Source organism: Bufo gargarizans, chromosome 2 (genome assembly GCF_014858855.1).
Source record: "Bufo gargarizans isolate SCDJY-AF-19 chromosome 2, ASM1485885v1, whole genome shotgun sequence".
Taxonomy (NCBI): Eukaryota; Metazoa; Chordata; class Amphibia; order Anura; family Bufonidae; genus Bufo; species Bufo gargarizans.
Window position 1 is genome coordinate 261,181,488 of NC_058081.1, and position 20,920 is coordinate 261,202,407.

The following is a 20,920-nucleotide window of genomic DNA, read 5'->3' on the forward strand; positions in this document are numbered from 1 at the left end:
CTGAACCATTCCAAAGACTTGAGAATGGTTCCATAGAGGGACTGAAATGTTGGTGTTTCTTTGGTGTGTTTTTTTTTTTTTTGCAAAGACTTTCAGAGTGCAGGTTATTTGGGCACAGAATTGAGGAGTCAGTAGGCTGGACGGCTTGTGTAAGTTTGGGAAAGGCACGGTATACACTGGAAAGCTGAGGAGTCAAAAATGTTTCCATTACAAAATATGCAGTTACAAGTTGTGGTGGTCTGGGCCAGATGGAAAAGATGGGGAAAATTAAAGATTCCCATTGGAGAACACAGACAGTAAGTCACTGGATTTTAATGTAACAATCACTTAAAAAGAGTCTTCAGAATACGTGTAGAACTGGCACCTACCACTGTACAGTCACAGTATGATGGTCAGAGGTAGCGCTACACTTTTTCTGGAAGAGTAAAAAACTCCTCTCATCATTTTGGAGGAGTATTTTTAGCCAAGGGGGAGTGCAAACGTTGCAATAATTCAAATACATAGGCCTACACTACATAGCTGCGTTGGAGGCTGCATTTAGAGCCTCTGTTGCAGATTCTGTCAAAAAGACCGGACAAAAAAGCCTTGCATGCAGGACTTTTGCTTCTGGTAAAAAAAAAAAAAAAAAAAAACAACTAGATTTTTTCGGACTCTTCTGTAAAATCTCTCTTGCTGAGTGAAAGATGTCACAGTATGGGGGAAGGAGGGGGTGGGGGACACACACACACACAGGACCGTAGTTATAGCTGCTGCTGCCACTAGGAGGCGACACTAGGCTAAAAAGTGTTAGCTTCTCCTGCTGGCTATACACTACCTCCATCCTGGAGAGAGCATATGTTTGTGCACAAGCAGTAGGAGTAAAAGAAAACAGGAATGAAAAAAACAGAACAATAACCAGCGGTCCAAAACCAGAACTGAGGACCCTACCAGCCAACCAACTGCCTTCACCTGCGGCAAAATTAGAGAAGAAACAATGGGTGGGAGCTGTGTCCCCCAATGAACTCAGCGAGAAAAAGTGATTTTACAGGAGAGTCCAGAATCTTGTTTTCTCGCACGTATCATTTGGAGACACAGGACTGTGGGACATGCCGAAGCAGTCCACAGGGAGGGGAGAAAAAACACGCCCATGGAAGTCAGTCGCGGGAGCTTAAGACACCGCAGCCCGCAAGACTTTGCAACCCAGAGCAGCGTCCACCAATGCAAAGGTATGCACCTGGTAGAACTTTGTGAACGTGTGCAAGACCAGGTTGCTGCCTTACACAGCTGCAAAGGAGAAGCCTGGTGGAAGCTGGCCCAAGAAGAGCCCACCACCCTGGTCGAGTGAGCCGTAATAGGAAGGGGCGGTGCCTTGCCCCAGGAGCAATACGCCTCGGCAATTGCCAAGCGAATCCGCCTGGCAATCTTCACCTTGGAGGCTGGCAGACCCTTGCAAGGAATAACGAACAGAGTCAGTATGGCAAAACTCTCCCGAAGCAGGTAAGTAAATCCGCAGGGCACTAACCACGTCTAGATGGTGGAGAGCCCATTTCAGAGGATGTGAAGGCAAGAGACAGATGGAGGAGAGAACAATGTCTTCGTTGACATGGAAGGCAGAGACTACCTTCGGCAGAAAGGAGGCCATAGGACCGCCTTATCTTGGTGCAAAAAAAAAAAAAAAAAAAAAAAAAAAAGGGGCTCCCTACAGGAGAGCGCCGCCAGTTACGAAACACGTCTGATGGAGGTGATCGCCACAAGGAAGGCCACTTTCCAGGAAAGAAAATAAAGTGAAACCGCGTAGAGAGGCTCAAAAGGGAGACGATTGGAGGGCACCGAGCACAAGGTTTAAGTCCAAAGAGGGTAAAGGGGGGCCATAAGGAGTGGCCTAAATTAGTAATCGCGGCTAGGCGACCCTGTTCCCCTTGTAGAGAAAAAAGAAAAGAAAAAGCAAATAAAACAGCAGAATTGACCCTGCCTCCTACGACACCAAGCTAAAAACTGATCTGCTCTCTCCAGGCTGGAGGGGATATAGCCGGCAGGAGGAGCTAACACTATTTAGCCTAGGGTCGCCTCCTAGTGGCAGCAGATATACCCACAGTTCTGTGTCTTCCCCCCCCCCCTCCCCAATACTGTGGCATCCGTCACCATAGAGTTCCATTGTTAAAAAAATATATATATTTAATGAAACTCTATGGTGATAGATACCACAGTATGGCATGTCTGAGGCATCTGTTAACATACTTTTTTTTTATTTATTTTTTAAACATATGACAAAAACCCAGCCTTATATGCCCGATCCAGCACTTCCATTATTTTTGTTGTTCTCCTCATGCAACAGAGCAGAATAACAGAAGCAAATAGTGGTGGCGTGAATGGGGCCTAAGAGGTGGGGATGTATGTGGGGGAACCATGACTGATCTAACTAACAGCAGACAATTATAGCCAAGTCCAGTCCAGTCCAACATAGTGGATCTTCCCTGTACTTTAAAACTTGACTAGAATATCCTGCTGTGCATTCACTACACTACATACATCACACACATCAATACATTATGTGCTGCGCTGTCACTTTGTACTGCACTGGAGGTCCAGGCTGTAGTTGTCCACCACTTCTATGATCGCTGGTGTTCTGGGCACAGCACACCGCTCGCCCTACTCTCCCGAGTACAGCAACTACCCGGGAGCTAGATTCTCCTCCTTACAGCTCCCGCCAGCTACTGGTAGTGGTCATGCTGTCCTATTACATGAGTGGGGGCCCCACTAGGTCTCAGAGTTGTACATGAATTATGTGTTTGCTTATTGCTAGGCAATGTGGCGCACATACAATTATCAGTTAGTACTAAACTTTACACAGTTACAGGGAGTTGAAAGCTTTCCAAATGGACTGAATGAGCTAAACCTTTATACGAGAGGCATTTGCTTTCAAACTCTTAGAACAACATTTGTAGCCCTAAACTTTACATCTGTAATAGTAATTTAATCAGCTCGACAGCATTTACTATTGTATTGCGCGCCTGCTGGTTTTAACCTGCGCAACAAGGGGCTCTGGCTTCATGGGCTTCATTTCAGTGCAGAAGATAAAGCAGTGCTTTACTGCATTTCAATGTAATAAAACCTCTTCTTGTGGGAGTGAAATTAGAAGTGTTTGTATGCTTGTTCCCAAATGACGGCGGTATTGTGTTTCTCCGTATAATGGAGGCAATAATGTACCTGCTGCTGGAGTTGTGCAGAGTGCACAGAACACGGTTACTGCTGCAATAGACATTGTACAGTTCACTGCAGGAAACCAGAAACCCCACTCTGACGCACATTTATGTGGCAACTCCTATTACATACGGGAAGCTTGCTTTTAAGTGGTAGGCCACCTGCTGCTTATAGTGTCAAGGTTATATAATAGCCCAAGTCATACTTCATCCTTCGTATCTCAACCCATATCTATAGTCACTTCAGCCCCACAGTTTATGGAGCTTTGTTGACTTACATAATTTTTCCACCTTATTAAAATCCAGCAGCAAAGACTGTAATGCGTTGTCGCTATGCCCTTGTATTGTCTTTATTCCTCAAACACGCTGGGATTTATGTTAATTATCATTCTACACAGCAATTATTATTTCCCCAGTACAAACTTCTGCTCTGAAGTACACAATTGTGACAAAGGTAGCGTAATTGCCAGTATTTAATGTGCTTCTGAGTTTAGTGGTGTCAGAGGGTTGACTGAAGTACGCTGTGTCATAAGAGGAGCAGCGCACATTTTTTTCTATGGTACAAAAGAAAATTACCCACAATAGACTAATTAACTAGCAGTTTACAAGGTCTTACATTCCAAATGCATCATATATTTACTGAATGTTACAAGAAGTACTTTTATCAGACTTTTAATAGAAGGATTCTGGACTCTAGTTTTACTAAGGCTTCGTTCACATATCCGTTCTGGGATCTGGCACAGATCAAGCCTGCCAGATCTACTTCACCGCCGGATCCCCAGTGACTGCATTGAGGTCCGGTGGTGATCCAGCATGAATGCCAGGTTTCGGACAAACAAAATACATTGCATACGTTTTTTTTTTGCCAGGCCAACAGCCACCTTTTGCTCCTCATTAGGCATCCGGATCTCCGAAACACAGATGTGAACGCAGCCTTATTCAGGTGACACAAACTACAAAAAATAAAATACGAGGAGGATTTAGGCAAAACTGTATGTCTAATATAGAAGAGACATTAGTGACTGAGGCCAGAAGCTGTACACGAGTACAGTTACAGTACTAATCACTCCTCCATGGACTATAAGCATGCTAGTGGACATTAGTATTTTGCACCTCCATAACCTCCTTCATATAACATTGTTGCTTGTGGTAATTTCTTCCCATTTCCATGGGAAGTTGTTAGGGTACATTAATGAGAAGAAAAAAAAAAGTCCAAATGCCAGAATACAGAATATAATATAAAAAAAAAAAAAAAAAAAAAGGGGGTTGGACAATATTTTTCTTTTTTGCGCTTTAAGGGTTCCACAAAGGTAAGCTACTCACAGGGTGTCCTACAGCAATCGGATGGAGTGTGTGGAGGTGAGGTACCTGGCAGCACCACCACATGAGAAAAGAAACATTACACAGTTCCAATTAAAATTATTGGACTGGGGAAACATTACACTGCACAGATGTGGGAGAAACCCCCTGAAACAGATGTCTGCAAATAAGTGCCTTTTTCTTATGAGAAAGATTTCTGTTCTGGCTTATATCTCAAGTCACTGTTCCAAAGCCTGTTTGAAATGGTTGACCTATAAAAGGTAGCCATCCAATAGGTGGCACCAGACAGCCAGCTTACATCCACCCGGATAAGGCCTCATGCACACCACTGTGTCCATTTTGCAATCCACAAAAAGTGCATCTGTAAAATATGGATACAATCTATGTGATGCCAATATTATTATTAATATATATATACACATATACACACGTCTACATACAAGGGTAAGCAGTGAATTCCCTGGACCTAGCACCCTCTTTTTCTCTTTGGTGTAAATTGGTGCTGCCATACGTTTTCTTTTTTTTTTTTATTAAAAAAAATATATATATATATATATATATATATATATATATATATATATATATATATATATATATATATATATATATATATATATATATATATATATATATATATATTTTTTTTTTGTGGACCCATTGACTTCAATGCGTCTGTAGTCTGCATTTTAGAGACACATTCTTTTTGTGGAATGGACATACAGAATAATCATTGTGAATCTTGTTCAGCAACAAGGACACTATCCATATTTAATTGTATGGTGGAAGTCATTATGGACGCGGCAATACCAGAAATGTGGTGGGGATTTGATTTTTGCAATTTTTCCATTGAAATATTTTTTTTTCCCCCGAAAGAAAAACTTTTTTTTTTTTTACTTATTTATTAAAACTTTATTTACCTTTTCTTTTAACCATTTTCTAGTCCCACAAGGGGACTTTCACATTTACGGCACAGCTCTCCAGCAGACTGTCCCATCAGAGAACAGCCTGCAAGAGTTCTCCCGATTCAGGCATTGCCGGATGCTAACAGAATGCCTGCCGACCCTATTTACTATAATTGGGTCTGCTGGAGATCTGGCCAATACCTGTTAATTTTGCTGGGATCGAGCCAGAGAAGAAACGCTGCACGCAACAGTTTTTGTCTGTCCAATTCCTGGCATTATATGCAAAAACAGTCTGCTGGAAAGCTGTGCCTCAAATGTGAAAGTAGCCTTATCCATGGCCTGTTGTCAGACAAGTCGAAGTGTCCGAAACTGGTTTAAAACGCTTAATAAATGTGTTGCAAGGCGTGTACACCATTTCTTTTGGCGCAGTCTGCCATAGAAATCTGCCACATTTTGATTCATCTCCCCATTGCCTTCTCAGAATGTAGACCCTGTAAGGCTGTTAGTAATACATCGATTGGTATCACTGAATAGTTAGGAGCCTATTCCAATAGTCTCCAGAGTATTGGAAAATAATATTTCATAGAAAAAGAATACAGCTAAACAAGTACGCTGGCCTAATACTTCCTGTGCTTTCATTTTGTGATCTACAGATTGACCTCAATACCTCATGATGAGACCCACCACATGCTGGTTTACACACCCTGCCTGCTTCGCAGTAAGAACTGAAGACGTGTATAGGAAGGGATGGACCCACAGACAATTAAGCTTTTCAGTTTTTGGTATACTACTGAATAATTACACATTTAATGTCATTCTAATGTATGCAAAACAAGAATTTTGTTTTCCTTGTAACATTATCAATTCTATATTCAGGGCAGCCAAAACTCCTTACCTGTCTGTGTATAGTGCATCCAATTGAGAATCACCTCCGGAGCTCGGTACCATCTGGTCACCACATAACCTGTCATTTCACTGTCTGTGTGCCTTGCCAGTCCAAAATCCAGGATCTGTGAACATATGCGAGTGATAATTCATCAGGAAATCATCCAAATGTACTGCGTGGGATAAATAAAACTAAACAGTGTTAAGAGAACAGAGAGATAGCACATGTAATTTATTCTTAGCAATCAATATACCGTATTTTCACCCCATAAGACGCACTTTCCCCCCAAAAAATGTGGAGAAAATGGCAGCGCGTCTTATGGGATGAATACTAATAAGCGCTTCCACTATGGATGTGCTCATTAGTACTGGAGGACCAGGAAGTGGTGAATGCAGCGTTCCCCAGGCTCCGAACTCACCGTTTCCTGGATCTCAGCACAGCATCAGGACGTCAGTACTCTGACCTCACACTGTGCGCGTCTGGTCACAGCAGAGCATGGGGCAAGAAAAAGATGGAGCTGGATCCTGGGAGCGGGGGAGGCGGTGTCTGGAGCAGGAGAGGCAAGTGGATTTTTATTTTATTTTTTCCAATTGCGCTGAGCAAGGAGGTCTGTACTAAGGTCTGGGGGCCATTCACATTTGGGGGGGGGGGGGGGGTCTGATCATAGGTCTGAATAGGGGCGGGTTGTTATTCATATCGGGGCTCTAATCTGAGGTCTACGGGGTCATTCACATTGGAGCTGTGATCAGAGGTCTTATTGGGGTCTTATCAACATTGGGGTTCTGATCTGAGGTCTAATGAAAAATATATTTTTTCTTATTCTCCTCCTCTAATACCTAGGCGTGTCTTATAGAGCAAAAAATACGGTAATTCAGTGCTAGCTAGAATTTTTCATGTACTGCATAACCTCCCCAGTGCTCTTCTGATACACACCATTTAGTGAGAACCCATTTCTATATATAGTAGGTTTTTTATAAATCTGTATAAAATGCTGTACAACACAAAATGTACAGTTTTTTTCTAGCCTTCTAGTTAGACATGGCTTATAATGCTTACAATAATTAAAGGACAATATAGTATACATTATAAATTAATCTAAGGCTAGTTTCACACTAGCGGCAAGGGAGTCCAGCAGGCTGTTTCAGCGGGTGAACAGCCTGTCGGATCAGTCCTGCTGCTAGTTCACGTGTGCCCTCGGACTGCCGCTCCTTCCCCATTGACTATAATGGGGGCGGAGTTCCGGCAGCAGCACGGCGAGAGGTAGCCGGACTAAAAGTACTGCATGTCGTACTTTATAGTCAATGGGACGGAGCGGCAGTCCGGGGGCACACGTGAACTAGCGGCAGGACGGATTCGACAGGCTGTTCACCCGCCAGAACAGCCTGCTGGACTCCACTGCCGCTAGTGTGAAAGTACCCTTAGAGACTTCAAATGGAACAATAGTGAATTTGTTTCTAATAAAACCAGATTTTAAAGAGGACCTTTCATCAGTTTTGACATAGGCTAATTATGGTATTACCTTGTAGGGCGGCCCCCACTGATGCAATGGGTGTTTTTTGTTTTGTTTTTAAAGCCCCGCCCCCTCCTCCCGTGGCCCCCAATGATTTGGCGCGCTGTATTATCATATTAATGAGCATTAAATTCGCAATGGGGAGGAGACGCAGTCTTCTGCTGTGGGAGTCTCCTTTTCCCTGGCTGTGAGCACGATCCAATCAGAGCGGACTGCGTCTCCTCCCCACTGAGAGTCTACTGCTCATTATAATACAGCGTGCCAAATCGGGGGGGGGGCATGCGCGGGATCTACGAATGTCAGTGACCGTTAAATACCGCCCAGCGAAGTGAATACTAATGAGATGGGCGTGTCTAAGTATCCGGCAGTTGGGGCGCGGGCTGGGCAAATGCGGCACAAAGAACGCCCCTTGGGCAGAAAGGAGAGGTGATTATAAAGATGATTTTTCACGTTTTACAATGCGCACAGGGATAATACTTGTATGAATTGGGAACTTATAAGACCTGGGGGGGCATATAAAGAGCTAATTATGCTCAGAAGGCCTGACAGTGTCCCTTTAAACACTGCTTTTACTGATAGATTAGGGAACTGTATCATGAGCAACTCCCAAACATACATAGAGTTGCCCCCTTTACAATATTAATATTGTATAACATTTCGGCACGCAGGCCTTCTTCAGATACGGTACATGATAAAATAGAGAGACATTTTTAAGATATATCCAATGCATAATGACCATGAGTCAGTACAAATGATACTGTATGGAGGTATATATTAACAGCATAACAAAACTTTATGACATGACAGACGCCTCACCAGTTCACTCGTGTGGATTACACAGTCTCCTTCTGAGTCTGCCTTCCTGCTACCAATTCTCCTTCTTCCAATCCTGCGGCATAGGTAAGTTCAATGGGTCTTTATATAAGCAATCGCTGTTTTCATGTGCCAGTATCTTAGCCTACCTACTTGTTATATTAGATGATGAGTTTATGTTACCAAGTCTTGACTATCACCAGATATGGTCAGTTTTTTCCCCAGCCTACCTATGAGAATACTATACCCTGCAAACCTCCAGTTCGGTCCTCACAATTGCCTCTCCAGTTGCTGACTTCACCTGTTATATACACATTTCTGTGATGTGACATCTATGTAGAATCTGATACACCTGATCATATCTGACTACATCCTTGATATCAAGTTTTGTTATGCTTTTAATATGTACCTCCATACAATATCATTTATACTGACTTATGGTCATTATTTATTGGATATATCTTAAAAATGTCTGTATATTTTATCATGTACAGTATCTGAAGAAGGCCTGTGTGCCGAAACGTTATAAGATATGAATATTGCCGCAAGTCAAATAAAACCTGAATCAGCATAATTGCAAACCAAATAAGTCTACTTTCACACTGGCGTTTTTGGGTCAGCTTGTGAGATCCGTTTCAGGGAACTCACATGCGGCCCAAAACGGATCAGTTCAGCCTCAATGCATTCCGAATGGATAAGGATCCGTTCAGAATGCATCAATTTGGCTGCGTTTGGTCTCCGTTGCGCTTTTGAGGCGGTCACCAAAAACGCAGCTTGCAGCGTTTGTGTCCGCCTGACGATGCGGAGCCAAATAGATTCGTCCTGACTTACAATGTAAGTCAATGGGGACGGATCAGTTTTCACTGACAATATGGTGCAATTGAAAACGGATCTGTCCCCCAATGACTTTCAATGCAAGTCAAGACGGATCCGTTTTGACTTAAACTTTTTATTTTATTTTTATGAATAATGCAAACGGATCAGTTAGGAATGGATACAAGCGTTTGCATTATTGGTGCGGATCCGCACCGAACACAGGTGTGAAAGTAGCCCAAGCTGTAGTTGTATGCTTCATTGACTTCAGTTGCCTTCATTTCTGTAGCCACATGCAATCTTGGGTTTTCATATACCCATTTCTAATTCCAGGTCTCTCTAAACAGAGAATACAATGATTTACGATAAACCTTCAGTAAATAACACAGGCAGGTTGCAAATATATATGGAGGATGTATATGATGTAACAGACAGAGTACTGGAACCTATTTTACCTACCTTCAGTTCACAGTCTTCATTCACAGCTAGATTTCCAGGCTTTAGATCCTGAGGTAGAAACACAAATGGAATTGTACAATAAGAAATGTTCTATAAAACCAAACTAGCCTGGATATGAATTTTGAAAATACAAGAGGTTACTGTGCAGGTGTGTAGTTATAAATGGAATACTCAAGACCCCAGGGGTTGACCTATCAGATCGGTGGAGACAACTACCCAGTAGGACAGCCAATGGCACCAGGACATATCAGTGGATGTCCTGGCACCAGTGACGATGAGGATGCCGGGTCACAAGTCATGTTAAACTACAGCTCCACTTGTGAGTAGCTAATTACTAATGAAGATAAGCAGAGACATAAGGGTTATTATTTATTAGCTTTTTACAGAAATTCTGCTGCTGTGAACTACGAGGTAGCAGCTGGTACATTATCTTGACTTTTTTCCCCCTTCATCTTAAACTATCCCCGACATGTTTAGTACTCTATCTATTCATACAAGTCCGCAATATACCGTTCCTGTTCCCGGTCACCTGGATACCACCTGAGAGGGAATGCAATGTAAGACATATACACTGTTTGAATGTATTGTCTTTTGATCGGTTCTTCCAACATAATTTGGGCATCTCACTTAATGGGATCATATTTTTTTTAGTTTAGGATGTGCATTTGCTTTACCTGAAAAAAAAAAAAGGTCTCAGCACAAGTCCAAACATAATTGGTGCATATCCGCCTTGCCTGAATTAACGGGATTAATGGTATGCGGACATCTTCCCTATATTCAGCAATGATTGTACAGGTTTGGACTATGCGGTGACATACCCTCCAAATGGTAACACCCAGATCTAAATTTACAGCAGGAATTACAGGGGAACATCACATCATAATTATGAGAAAAGATGCTCAAGAATTTATGTATTCATGAGTACAAGTGCTAAAAACAGACAGACATTCAGGAGAGCAGAATAAAAACTAAAAAATGACAAAGATTCCTACATCAGAATATTACTGCCTGTGCATTTAGGAAGCATAAGCATTTGTTCGGCATGACAACGCTCACCAATACTGGGGAGGACTTAGGTCCTAGTCCAGGCATCCTCAAACTGCGGCCCTCCAGCTGATGCAAAACTACAACTCCCAGCATGCCCGAACAGCCTACAGGTACCCGCCTACAGCAGGGCATTGTGGGAGTTGTAGTTTTACAACAGCTGGAGGGCCACAGTTTGAGGGTGCCTACCCTAGTCTATCAGTATAAAACCATCTGCCCCAGCGATAAACACCAGGATGATCGGTATATGGATGCATGTTAGTGGCACTGCAGTAAAAGGGCCTCTCTATAGATAATGATAACACATCTTCCACATAGGTCCTCGATATTAGATACCAATCGCTTTCGGGCTGCCACAGCACTGGTAGGAGACCGCGTACTGAGAGGAAGCACAGCTCCTATAGACAGAGCTCAGCATGGTCACTGCAGAGTGTATGCACAGCGCTCTATAACAGCTGATCAGCAGTCTGACCCCCAACAATCTGATATTGATGACCTATCCTGACTATCTGTAGCCCAGAGAACAGTCATCTATAGTGGCGTGGGGTTGTGAAGGGAGCACTGTCCCACAAAACTGGTGACAGAGTCCCTGTAAATAAGGCATACTGCAGATAATGTAATGGAGTTACGGCACATCTCAAAGATTTCTTCCTTTTTTTACATTTTACAACAATAGCATTATTTTAATGAATGTCATTTTGAAAACACCAATGCAAAACATAATGACAGGATGAACTGTTATATACACACAGGCAGGATGACAGAAAACATACAATTAAAAGTCTTCCAGCGAGGAGCCTTGTGGAGAACTCAAAGTGCTAGTAGAAACTGGGACTGTAACAGGGAATTAAGTCCAGTTTATTTTTGGTATGTTTCACAACCACGGGGGATAGTAAAGGAAGACAGCAGCTGGACCTGCTAAGACCTGAACCAAGAGAAAAAAAATACAGAATACGAAGCAGTTCTTCAAAAGGAATTATACCAATTTAAAATCTTAGAATAATACCGCCATCTAATGTACAAGAGATCAGAAGTTTATACTAACCCTGTGTATTATACCAGCCGAATGGATGTACTGCAAAGAAAGAATATTAAAGATTATCAATTTGCTTATTAGACACTTACAACATATGCAAGTACGTAGCTACCAGACAAAGACTAACCTACCACCCTAAATTGCTGTGCACAAGTTAGGCTACTTTCACACTTGCGGCAGTGATCCGGCAGGCAGTAACGTCGCTGAAACTGCCTGCCAGATCCGTCAGAACATATGCAAACTGATGGCATTTGTCAGACTTACAAATACACTGAAATGTAGGATCCGTCTCTCCGGTGTCATCCAGAAAAACAGATCCGGCATTTATTTATTTCACCCTTTTTTCGGTCTGCGCAATACATTCCTATGGGAAAATTGCTGGCATTCAGGCAAGTGTTCTGTTTTTTGGCCGGAGATAAAACCGTAGCATGCTGCGGTATTATCTCCATCCTGATCAGTCAAAAAGACGGAACTGAGACATCCAGAACGGATTGCTCTCCATTCTGAATGCATGGTGATAAAACTGATCAGTTCTTTTCCGGTATTGAGCCCCCAGGACGGAACTCTATGCCGGAAAAGAAAAACGCCAGTGTGAAAGTACCCTTATAAATCCTCCTCATGTTAATTTCCAGTCAAATAGAAGCTTAAACAACTAAATATATTTTCCAGCATTTCACATGTCTGCACTTCGCCTTACAATTTCCACTCATTTTGAGACTTGTTTTAGAGCTTTTTAAAGAAACCTATAGTGACACTTTTCTATGTGATTTGGTATATGCTTAAAGGGAACCGGTCGTCAACTTTATGGCGTCCATACTAACGGCAGAATAAAGTAGAGACAGGTGAGTTGATTTCAGCGGTCTGTCATTTATAAGTTAAAAGTAAGTGGTTGCCGAGAACCATCATAACCATTGCAGACTGGGCCTGGAAAAGAGTCACGGCCACCTGAGAAGAGTCCTGGTTATTTATGAATTCCAGCTCGCCCACCTACTGATGACTGACAGGCATCTCTCTTTCTCTCTAGGAGAGAACTGCCAATCATCAGCAGATGGGTGGGATAGCAGGAGATTATGAATAACCAGGACTCTTCTCAGGTAGGTTTGACTCTTTTCCAGGCCTGGGCTGCAATGATTATGATGATGGTTCTCAGCAACCACTTACTCTTAGCTCATGAGTGACACACCGCTGAAATCAGCATTTCTGTCACTATTTTATTTGGCCCTCAGTGAGGTCAGCATAAAGTTGATGACAGGTTTCCTTTAATATTAACGGCCTCTCTTCAGGATAGGTCATCAATATCAGCTCTCCTGGGGTCTGACTCCCAATATCGCCACCGATCAGCTTTTTGAGGAGACCGTGGTGCTCCTGTTAGCACCACAGCCTCCACTCAGCTCACCGACCACAGTGCTCTACATTGTATAGCGGCTGTGCTTGGTATCGCAGCTCAGCTCCATTCACTTCAATAAGGCTGAGCTGCGCCCAGGCCATGTGACCGATGAACGGGAAGTCACTTGGCCTAGGAAGATGCCGCGGTGCTCACTGGAGTGTTGTGCTCTGATCAGTGGGGGTGCTGGGTGCCCAACCATTTAATATCGATTACCGTCCTAGCCTAAGGAAAAGGCATCAACTTCAAAAAATTTGAGAACTCCTTTAAGCGCTTTATTTATTATGCATTCAGAAAGTCTTCAGACCTGTTCACATTTTGCTATGTTGCGGCCTTGTGCTAAAAAAATAAATAAATCCCATTTTCCCGCAGCATTCTACACCCAGTGCCACATAATAACAAAGTGGAAACAGAATGTTAGAAATCTTTACTAATTTAAGAAAAATAAAAAACTAAAATCTTGCACTGACACAAGTATTCAGATCATTTACTCAGGACTTAGGCTTCATTCACACGTCCGTGAGATACCGGACTGGCATCCTGCTTAGTGCAGGAGTGCACGGCGTCATTGGTCGCTATGACACTGTGCGCTTTGTGCCGCCGCTGCACTACAGTAATACACTCATATAGATCATACGAGTGTATTACTGTACTGCGGCAGCACAAAGCGCACGGCGTCATATCAACCACAGACGTGTGAATAAAGCCTTAGTTGAAGCACCTTTGGGATTATAGTCTCCAGTCTTTTGGGGTATGATGCCAAAAAGCTTGCACACCTGCTCTGTCAGGTTGAAAGGGCACCATCGGTGGACAGACATTTTTAGGTTTCTCCTGAGATGTTCTATTGGGTTCAAGTCAGGGCTCTGGCTGGGCCATTCACAGAGTTGTCCCTAAACCACTCTTGTGTTGCCTTGGCTGTGTGCTTAGGGTCATTGTCTTGTTGGAAGGTGAAGCTTCTGCCGAGTCTAAGGTCCGGAGCACTCAGATTCAGATATCCATTAAGAAAATCTCTGTACTTTGCTCCATTCAACTTCCCCTTAACCCTGACCAGTCTCCCTGTCCCAGACTCTGATAAACACCCCCACAGTATAAACACGGCCACCACCATAACTTTTCTGCTGCACTGAAGGTTTCCAAGAGCACAGTGGCCTCTATAAATCTTAAAGGAAAGAAGTCTGGAACTACAAGGGCTGTAACAGCTGATTGGTGAGAGTGTCGGCAGTTGGGCCCCCGCTGATCTGATATTTATGACCTATCCTGAGGATAGGTCATCAATATAGTAAAATATAGAACCCCAAACCTCTAAGGTGGATTTACATGGTGCAATTAGTGGGTTGATATAGGGAACGAATGCTTGTTCCAGATAATCTTACTGTAAATGTGCTGCCGATCACCTGAACCCATCAGGGCAATTCATTGTTTATGTAGCACATGAAATCATTTCTGGGCACTGTGTGAACAGTAATCTGCCGCCCAGAAACAATGAGCATGCACAAGGGCGATTTCAGTAGCCATCCCTCATCCTCATACAGTGGAGGTGATTGCTACATGTAAATGCCACTCTCACCTTCCCTGACGAGCAGCCAATTATCGGGAAGGGAACGGTTCCTTCCTGATCTCTGCCTGCTTAGTTGGTACGTGTAAATGCGCCTTCACTCAGCGCTTCCTGTTGGACTGTATCCATCCCTTTATAAACAGTCTTTCAGGTTACTGAACAATGTATAACTAAAAAAGTATGCAGGCAATGTATGCTGTACAAGTCAAAGACACCTCACGCACACCTTGTAGCATTTATAAAATACAATGTGCAGAATAGCAGTTTTAGGTATTAGGCGACATGCACACCGTGCAGATTACACGCAATTTTTCTATGTGGAATTTCGTGCAGAAAATCTGCAGCATAACAGTAGCAGAAAAGTTCTCAAAATCTTGCATTTTTTACTGCATGGATTTTTTTTTTTTTAAATCTGCAGCATGTCAATTGTTTGTGCAGGTTTTCAGTGCAGATCTGGGGAAATTTTGCTTTGAAATCCCCAAGTAACACATGCAGATTTTGGGGTGGAAACTCTGAGAAATCAGCATGAAATTCCACATAAACTACACTGCGGTGTGCATGTTCCCTTAAGGTCAGGCAGGACATGTGTACACAGGGATTACAAGTAAACAGTGCTTTATGGCTCACTTACTGTCACTGGTGCTAGAAGCTTCAGTAGTGGCTTACTATGAGAGTTCAGAAACACTGCACAAAAGATATCAGAATTTTGTACAATGCAGTAGTTGTCCCACAAAACCCAATGCATTACATGACCATTTATTTTATAAGTGACTACATTGATTAGTATCATCTTCATAGAAATATATATGTTATCGCTTGAAATGATTTTATTTTTAGTAACACCAAGTTCTACCTACATACAGCGGAGTGGATTGGCCATAGACCCTACAGGGAAATTTTCCGGTGGGCTGATGCCCCCAGGGGGCCACCTAAATCCTGCTCTCTGCCACTGACCAGGTACATGATGAGCTCTCAGTACTCAGGTACCCGGCCAGCGACCGCACATGCCCTACTGAATGCAACTGCTGTGGCCAGCACCTCAGCACCTAACCCCCTCTATTCCATAGACAACTAGAGGAGGAGGACAGAAGATGGCAGCTATTGATGGCCACCACAGAGGGCAGGAGAGTTTGCTACACTGTGGTATTTGGTTCTGCTGGGATGGTATTTTGCACCATGGTATTGTTTACCCCATCTACTTGTGTTGCCCCGCCTTCTGTTAATTTGGACATGCCTAGATAATGGGGCCACTTAGTTTTTTTAGGTTTTTTTCAGGGCCACTTTAAGCTCCCAGTCCACCCCTGACATCTGGTATCTAACAAGGATAATATAAAAAATGAAGCAGGTTAATAGCATGCTTATGAATCGCTTCTAATTTCCTAGTTAGGTGAAACAAGTCAACACAAGACTGAAAGCAAGTCCATCTCAAACAAGCCACAACAGAAGTAGGGAATGTAGTTCACACCTTACAAAAGGAAAAGAGAACACGACAGAAGTTGCAGTAGTAATTGGCTGGATATACGGCTGGCAGATTTTGCCAAAAAAAAATGAATCTCTATTTTTAATTTAAGGACAACTACTGATTTTTCTCTACAGTTTTATATCGTTTTCTGTTGATAACTTTTTGCTGTTGTACTGTAGATTTTAGGGACACCATTTTGGTATACATATAACTTATTAGCTTTTATTCTTTTTATTAATGAGCGGTAATGGGAATAAAGCTATTCCAATATTGTTTTTTGCACTTTTGTAGCTCAAGGTGCAACATAATTAGTATGTACATTTTATTGTATAGGTCAGTACGATTAAGGCAACCAAATATGTATAGTTTTATTTGCTTTATTTTTTTTTTACTTTTGCACAATAATAGCACTTCTCATGCAAAAACTATGCATGTTGTCGAATTTCAAGGATCAAAACCTATTAACCTTTCCACCGATGTGGCCATATATGGGCTTATTTTTTGCAGGACAAGGTGTCGTTTTATTGGTACCATTTTGGAGTACATGGGACTAACTGATTAACAATTTTTGGGGGGAGGTAGGATAAGAACAATGCCATTATTTTTTGCTTTGTAAAGTAACATGTTATCTTTATTATACCGCTTTTTTTTTTTACAACTTTTACAACATAAAATCACTTTTTATTAAAACTGAAATTTTTATTTATTTATTGCTGGTTATATATATAGCATACATGACTTTTATAATGCAGTAGCATACAGCACCTTGTATACCACCGCAATAAAGCTTGCAACACAGCCCAATACCCATACAGTCATGGCAGTGTCCTACGATTCTGTTCCAGGGCTGGGGTAATGCCTATAGGGAGCCTCTGTGGAACTGCCTAGATGCCATGGCAGCATCTATGGAGTTAACTGCAATGGTGGTCGTTACAGTCAGTGCTGGTATCCCACTCTGATCTGGAGCACAGCATAAGCACAACATGTACGGGGGTCTCGAGTCTTTGCCTCCCGTTCCAGGATGAATGGCGCATGCGGCAGAGACTCAAGAGACGCACAGATGCTGTGCTGATACAGCACTCCATAAAAAAAATAATAATCATATCGATGGTATTTTAAAAAATCTGTATCGTTTAGCTGTAATTATAGCCCTACCTGGATACATAACATATTTAGCTAGAATAGTAGTAGAAGACCCTCCCAGTAAACTGCAGGAACCTGGTGGTCTCATAGAAACACATTTTTATACAAGAAAGAAAAAAAAAACAAAAAAAACAATCAATACTTAATACTGGGTTTCTGGTATCCAGAAGTGCAGGTGGCTATCAGGGATATGCTTCTATTACTTTAGCATCTGTCATATCTAGAAATTCCCCAGATACCAATTGGTGCGGAGAGAACAGCCTGCAAGGCTGCCGGGAATTTCAATTGAAGTGCTTTTGTGGTAACCCAATACTTTGTCGCCAGGCAATGCTGACAGACGGTGGTGATTTGCGGCAAACACAATATAGCAAGTTAAAGGCGTTGTCTCACTTCAGCAAATGGTATTTATCATGTAGTGGAAGTTAATACCAGATACTGACTATCTTATTGTGATTGTCCATATTGCTTCCTTTGCTGGCTGGATTCGTTTTTCCATCACATTATATACTGTTAATTTCCATGGTTATGACCACCCTGCAATCCATCAGTGGTGGCCGTGTTTGCACACTATAGAAAAAAAGCACCAGCCTATGTGAGCTCCCACGGTCCCGGCCTCTCTGCATATAGTGGGCAAGCACCTCCACCGCTAATGGATTGCAGGGTGGTTGTAACTAGGGATGAGCAAACTTTTGTTTCAAGTTCAGCGTACAAGGTTCGGGTTACCGAAGAATCCCGTTATGGATTCTGCTACCACGGACCATAAGTTATGGTCCATGGTAGCCAAATCCACAACAGAATTCTTAGAGGCAACGAACCCGAATCTTGTAAGCCGAACTTGAAACAGAAGTTCGCTCATCCCTAGTCATAACCATGTAAAACGAGCAGTGTATGATGTGATGGGAAAATGAATCCAGCCAGCAAAGGAGGCAATATGGATAATCACATTACATTAGTAAGTGCCTTGTAGTAACTTCCTGTACATAATAAATGCCATTTGCTGAAGTGACAACCCCTTTAAGGATGCTGCAATACCTTGTCCTCACATAGATCTATCGTTTCTGGGCAGCAGATCCCAGTTTTCACAGAGGGATCTGCTGTCCAGAAATGATGATTTTGGTGTTTGCTCATTCAGCCGATGACTGACCGCACTTTTACATGGGCCAGTTGTTGGGAACAAGTGTTCATACGAACATAAATTCCCGATAATCGGCCAGTGTAAAGGGTCCTGTACACAATTCAATGTAATGACTAATGCGCAGTAATGTGAAGTAATAGCTGACTGCAAGATGTCTGTCTACAGTATGTAACCGAGCAGAGCTCTGCATAGGAGCTGTACCACAAAATAGTAACATCCGCAGAGAAAAAATAAAAAAAAAAAAATCATACAGAAGGTCTTATAGACTTTCAAGTACAAAATTACTTGGAATGTGTTTCAAAATCTATGACATTACAGTTTCTCCCTTTAACACAGCAAAAATACTGCGCAGGGAACCTTGACAAGAGGCAAATTTAAATCAAGAGTTACAACCAAAACCCAGCAGTCGTGTTCCAGAAGAATTACATTTTTTCAGTTCTCTGTGTAGGTACTTAAAGGGTTTTTCCAGGAGTCAAATATTGATGAACTAATCCTTAGGATAGGTCATCAATATCTGTTACCAGAAAAGATTAAAAGGACCTTAACATGTATAGCTTGGAAGAAAGACGAGACAGAGGGGATATGATAGATAGTTTTAAATACATAAAGGGAATCAACTAGGTAAAAGAGGAGAGAATACTTAAAAGAAGAAAAACTGCTACAAGAGGACATATTACTTTTAAAAGTAATATCAGGAAGTATTACTTTACTGAGAGAGTAGTGGATGCATGGAATAGCCTTCCTGCAGAAGTGGTAGCTGCAAATACAGTGAAGGAGTTTAAGCACGCATGGGATAGGCATAAGGCTATCCTTCATATAAGATAGGGCCGGGGGCTATTCATAGTATTTAGTATATTGGGCAGACTAGATGGGCCAAATGGTTCTTATCTGCCGACATATTCTATGTTTCTATGTACATTTCCGGCACACTCATCAATCATTTGTTTGAAGAGGCTGTGGTGCTCAGGCCAGTGACATCACGTACATCAGTCAAATGCCATATGTGCATCCCATGCAAATGAATGCCCCTGGACGGCAATACCAATGGATGGCGCTGTGCTTGTTAAAAGGGAACCTGTCATCAACTTAATGCTGTCCATACTAACGGCAGAATAAAGTAGAGACAGGCGAGCTGATTTCAGCGGTCTGTCATTTATAAGTAAAAAGTAAGTGGTTGCCGAGAACCAACATCACAATCATTGCAGACTGGGCCTGGAGAAGAGTCACGGCCACCTGAGAAGAGTCCTGGTTATTCATGAATTCCAGCCCTCCATACCCACCTACTGATGACTGACAGTCTTCTCCCTTTCTCTCTAGGAGAGAACTGCCAATCATCAGCAGACGGGCGGGAGAGCAGGAGATTATTAATGACCAGGACTCTTCTCAGGCAGATGGGACTCTTTTCCAGGCCTGGGCTTCAATGATTATGATGCTGGTTCTCAGCAACTACTTTTAGCTCATGAGTGACACCCCGCTGAGATCAGCATTTCTGTCACTATTTTATGCTGCCATCAGTGCGTTTAGCATAAAGTTGATGACAGGTTCCCTTTAAGGCTACTTTCACACTGGCGTTTTGGCTTTGCGTTTCTGAGATCCATTCAGGGCTCTCACAAGCGGCCCAAAACAGACCAGTTTTTTCCTGAATGGAAAAGGATCCGCTCAGAATGCATTAGTTTGCCTCCGATCAGTCACCATTACGCACAGGAGGCGGACACCAAAATGCCCCATACAGGGGCTGTAATACGTTGCAGTTGCTATTGACTGAACTGTAGCTCGGAGCCCCTGACTGCACCCAGATTTGTCCCCCCTCCCCCAATGAAAAATAATGATTTCTGGAGTTTAGCCCCGCAACGATAACATCTATGAGAAAGTAACACAGGTTTCATCAGAACTGATGAACTGTAATTGGACTGCAGCGTGATGTGCTGTCTGACAGGCCTTGTCACTTATGGCATGTATTATGACACATACTGGCGGGTTCACTTCAGGAAGACGGCTTTAGAAAAGTTTCCTAGGTAACAAGCTTCCAGGCAGTTTGAATCATTTTGTCCTCGGCTTCCAGATTCCTACTACTTCCTAAAGCAGGGGGTGGAAGCAAGGAAAGGCATGCTTATTACATGAGAAGGTTCACTTCAGTTCTGACATGCATGAAGGAAAGCTTACAGAACACCACCACAATGATTATACTGCACACGAGCCAATGCCACCAAATCCACAACCGGACTACGTGTCAGAGCATTGCATCAAGTCTACGTACGGACTCCTCCTTAGGTTCAGCT

The 20,920-nt window shown here is 42.6% G+C and overlaps 1 protein-coding gene across 1 annotated transcript in view; it reads right to left on the reverse strand.

The window, feature by feature from the left end:
- Positions 1-20,920, reverse strand: part of MAPK12 (mitogen-activated protein kinase 12) — a 79,007-nt gene that overhangs the window by 15,261 nt on the left and 42,826 nt on the right. The window contains exons 5-7 of the mRNA XM_044280253.1: positions 11,972-12,001; positions 9,883-9,930; positions 6,297-6,411 (exon numbers count right to left, since the gene is read on the reverse strand). Coding sequence (XP_044136188.1) covers positions 6,297-6,411; positions 9,883-9,930; positions 11,972-12,001 — 193 coding nt within the window. The remainder of the gene's footprint in view (positions 1-6,296; positions 6,412-9,882; positions 9,931-11,971; positions 12,002-20,920) is intronic.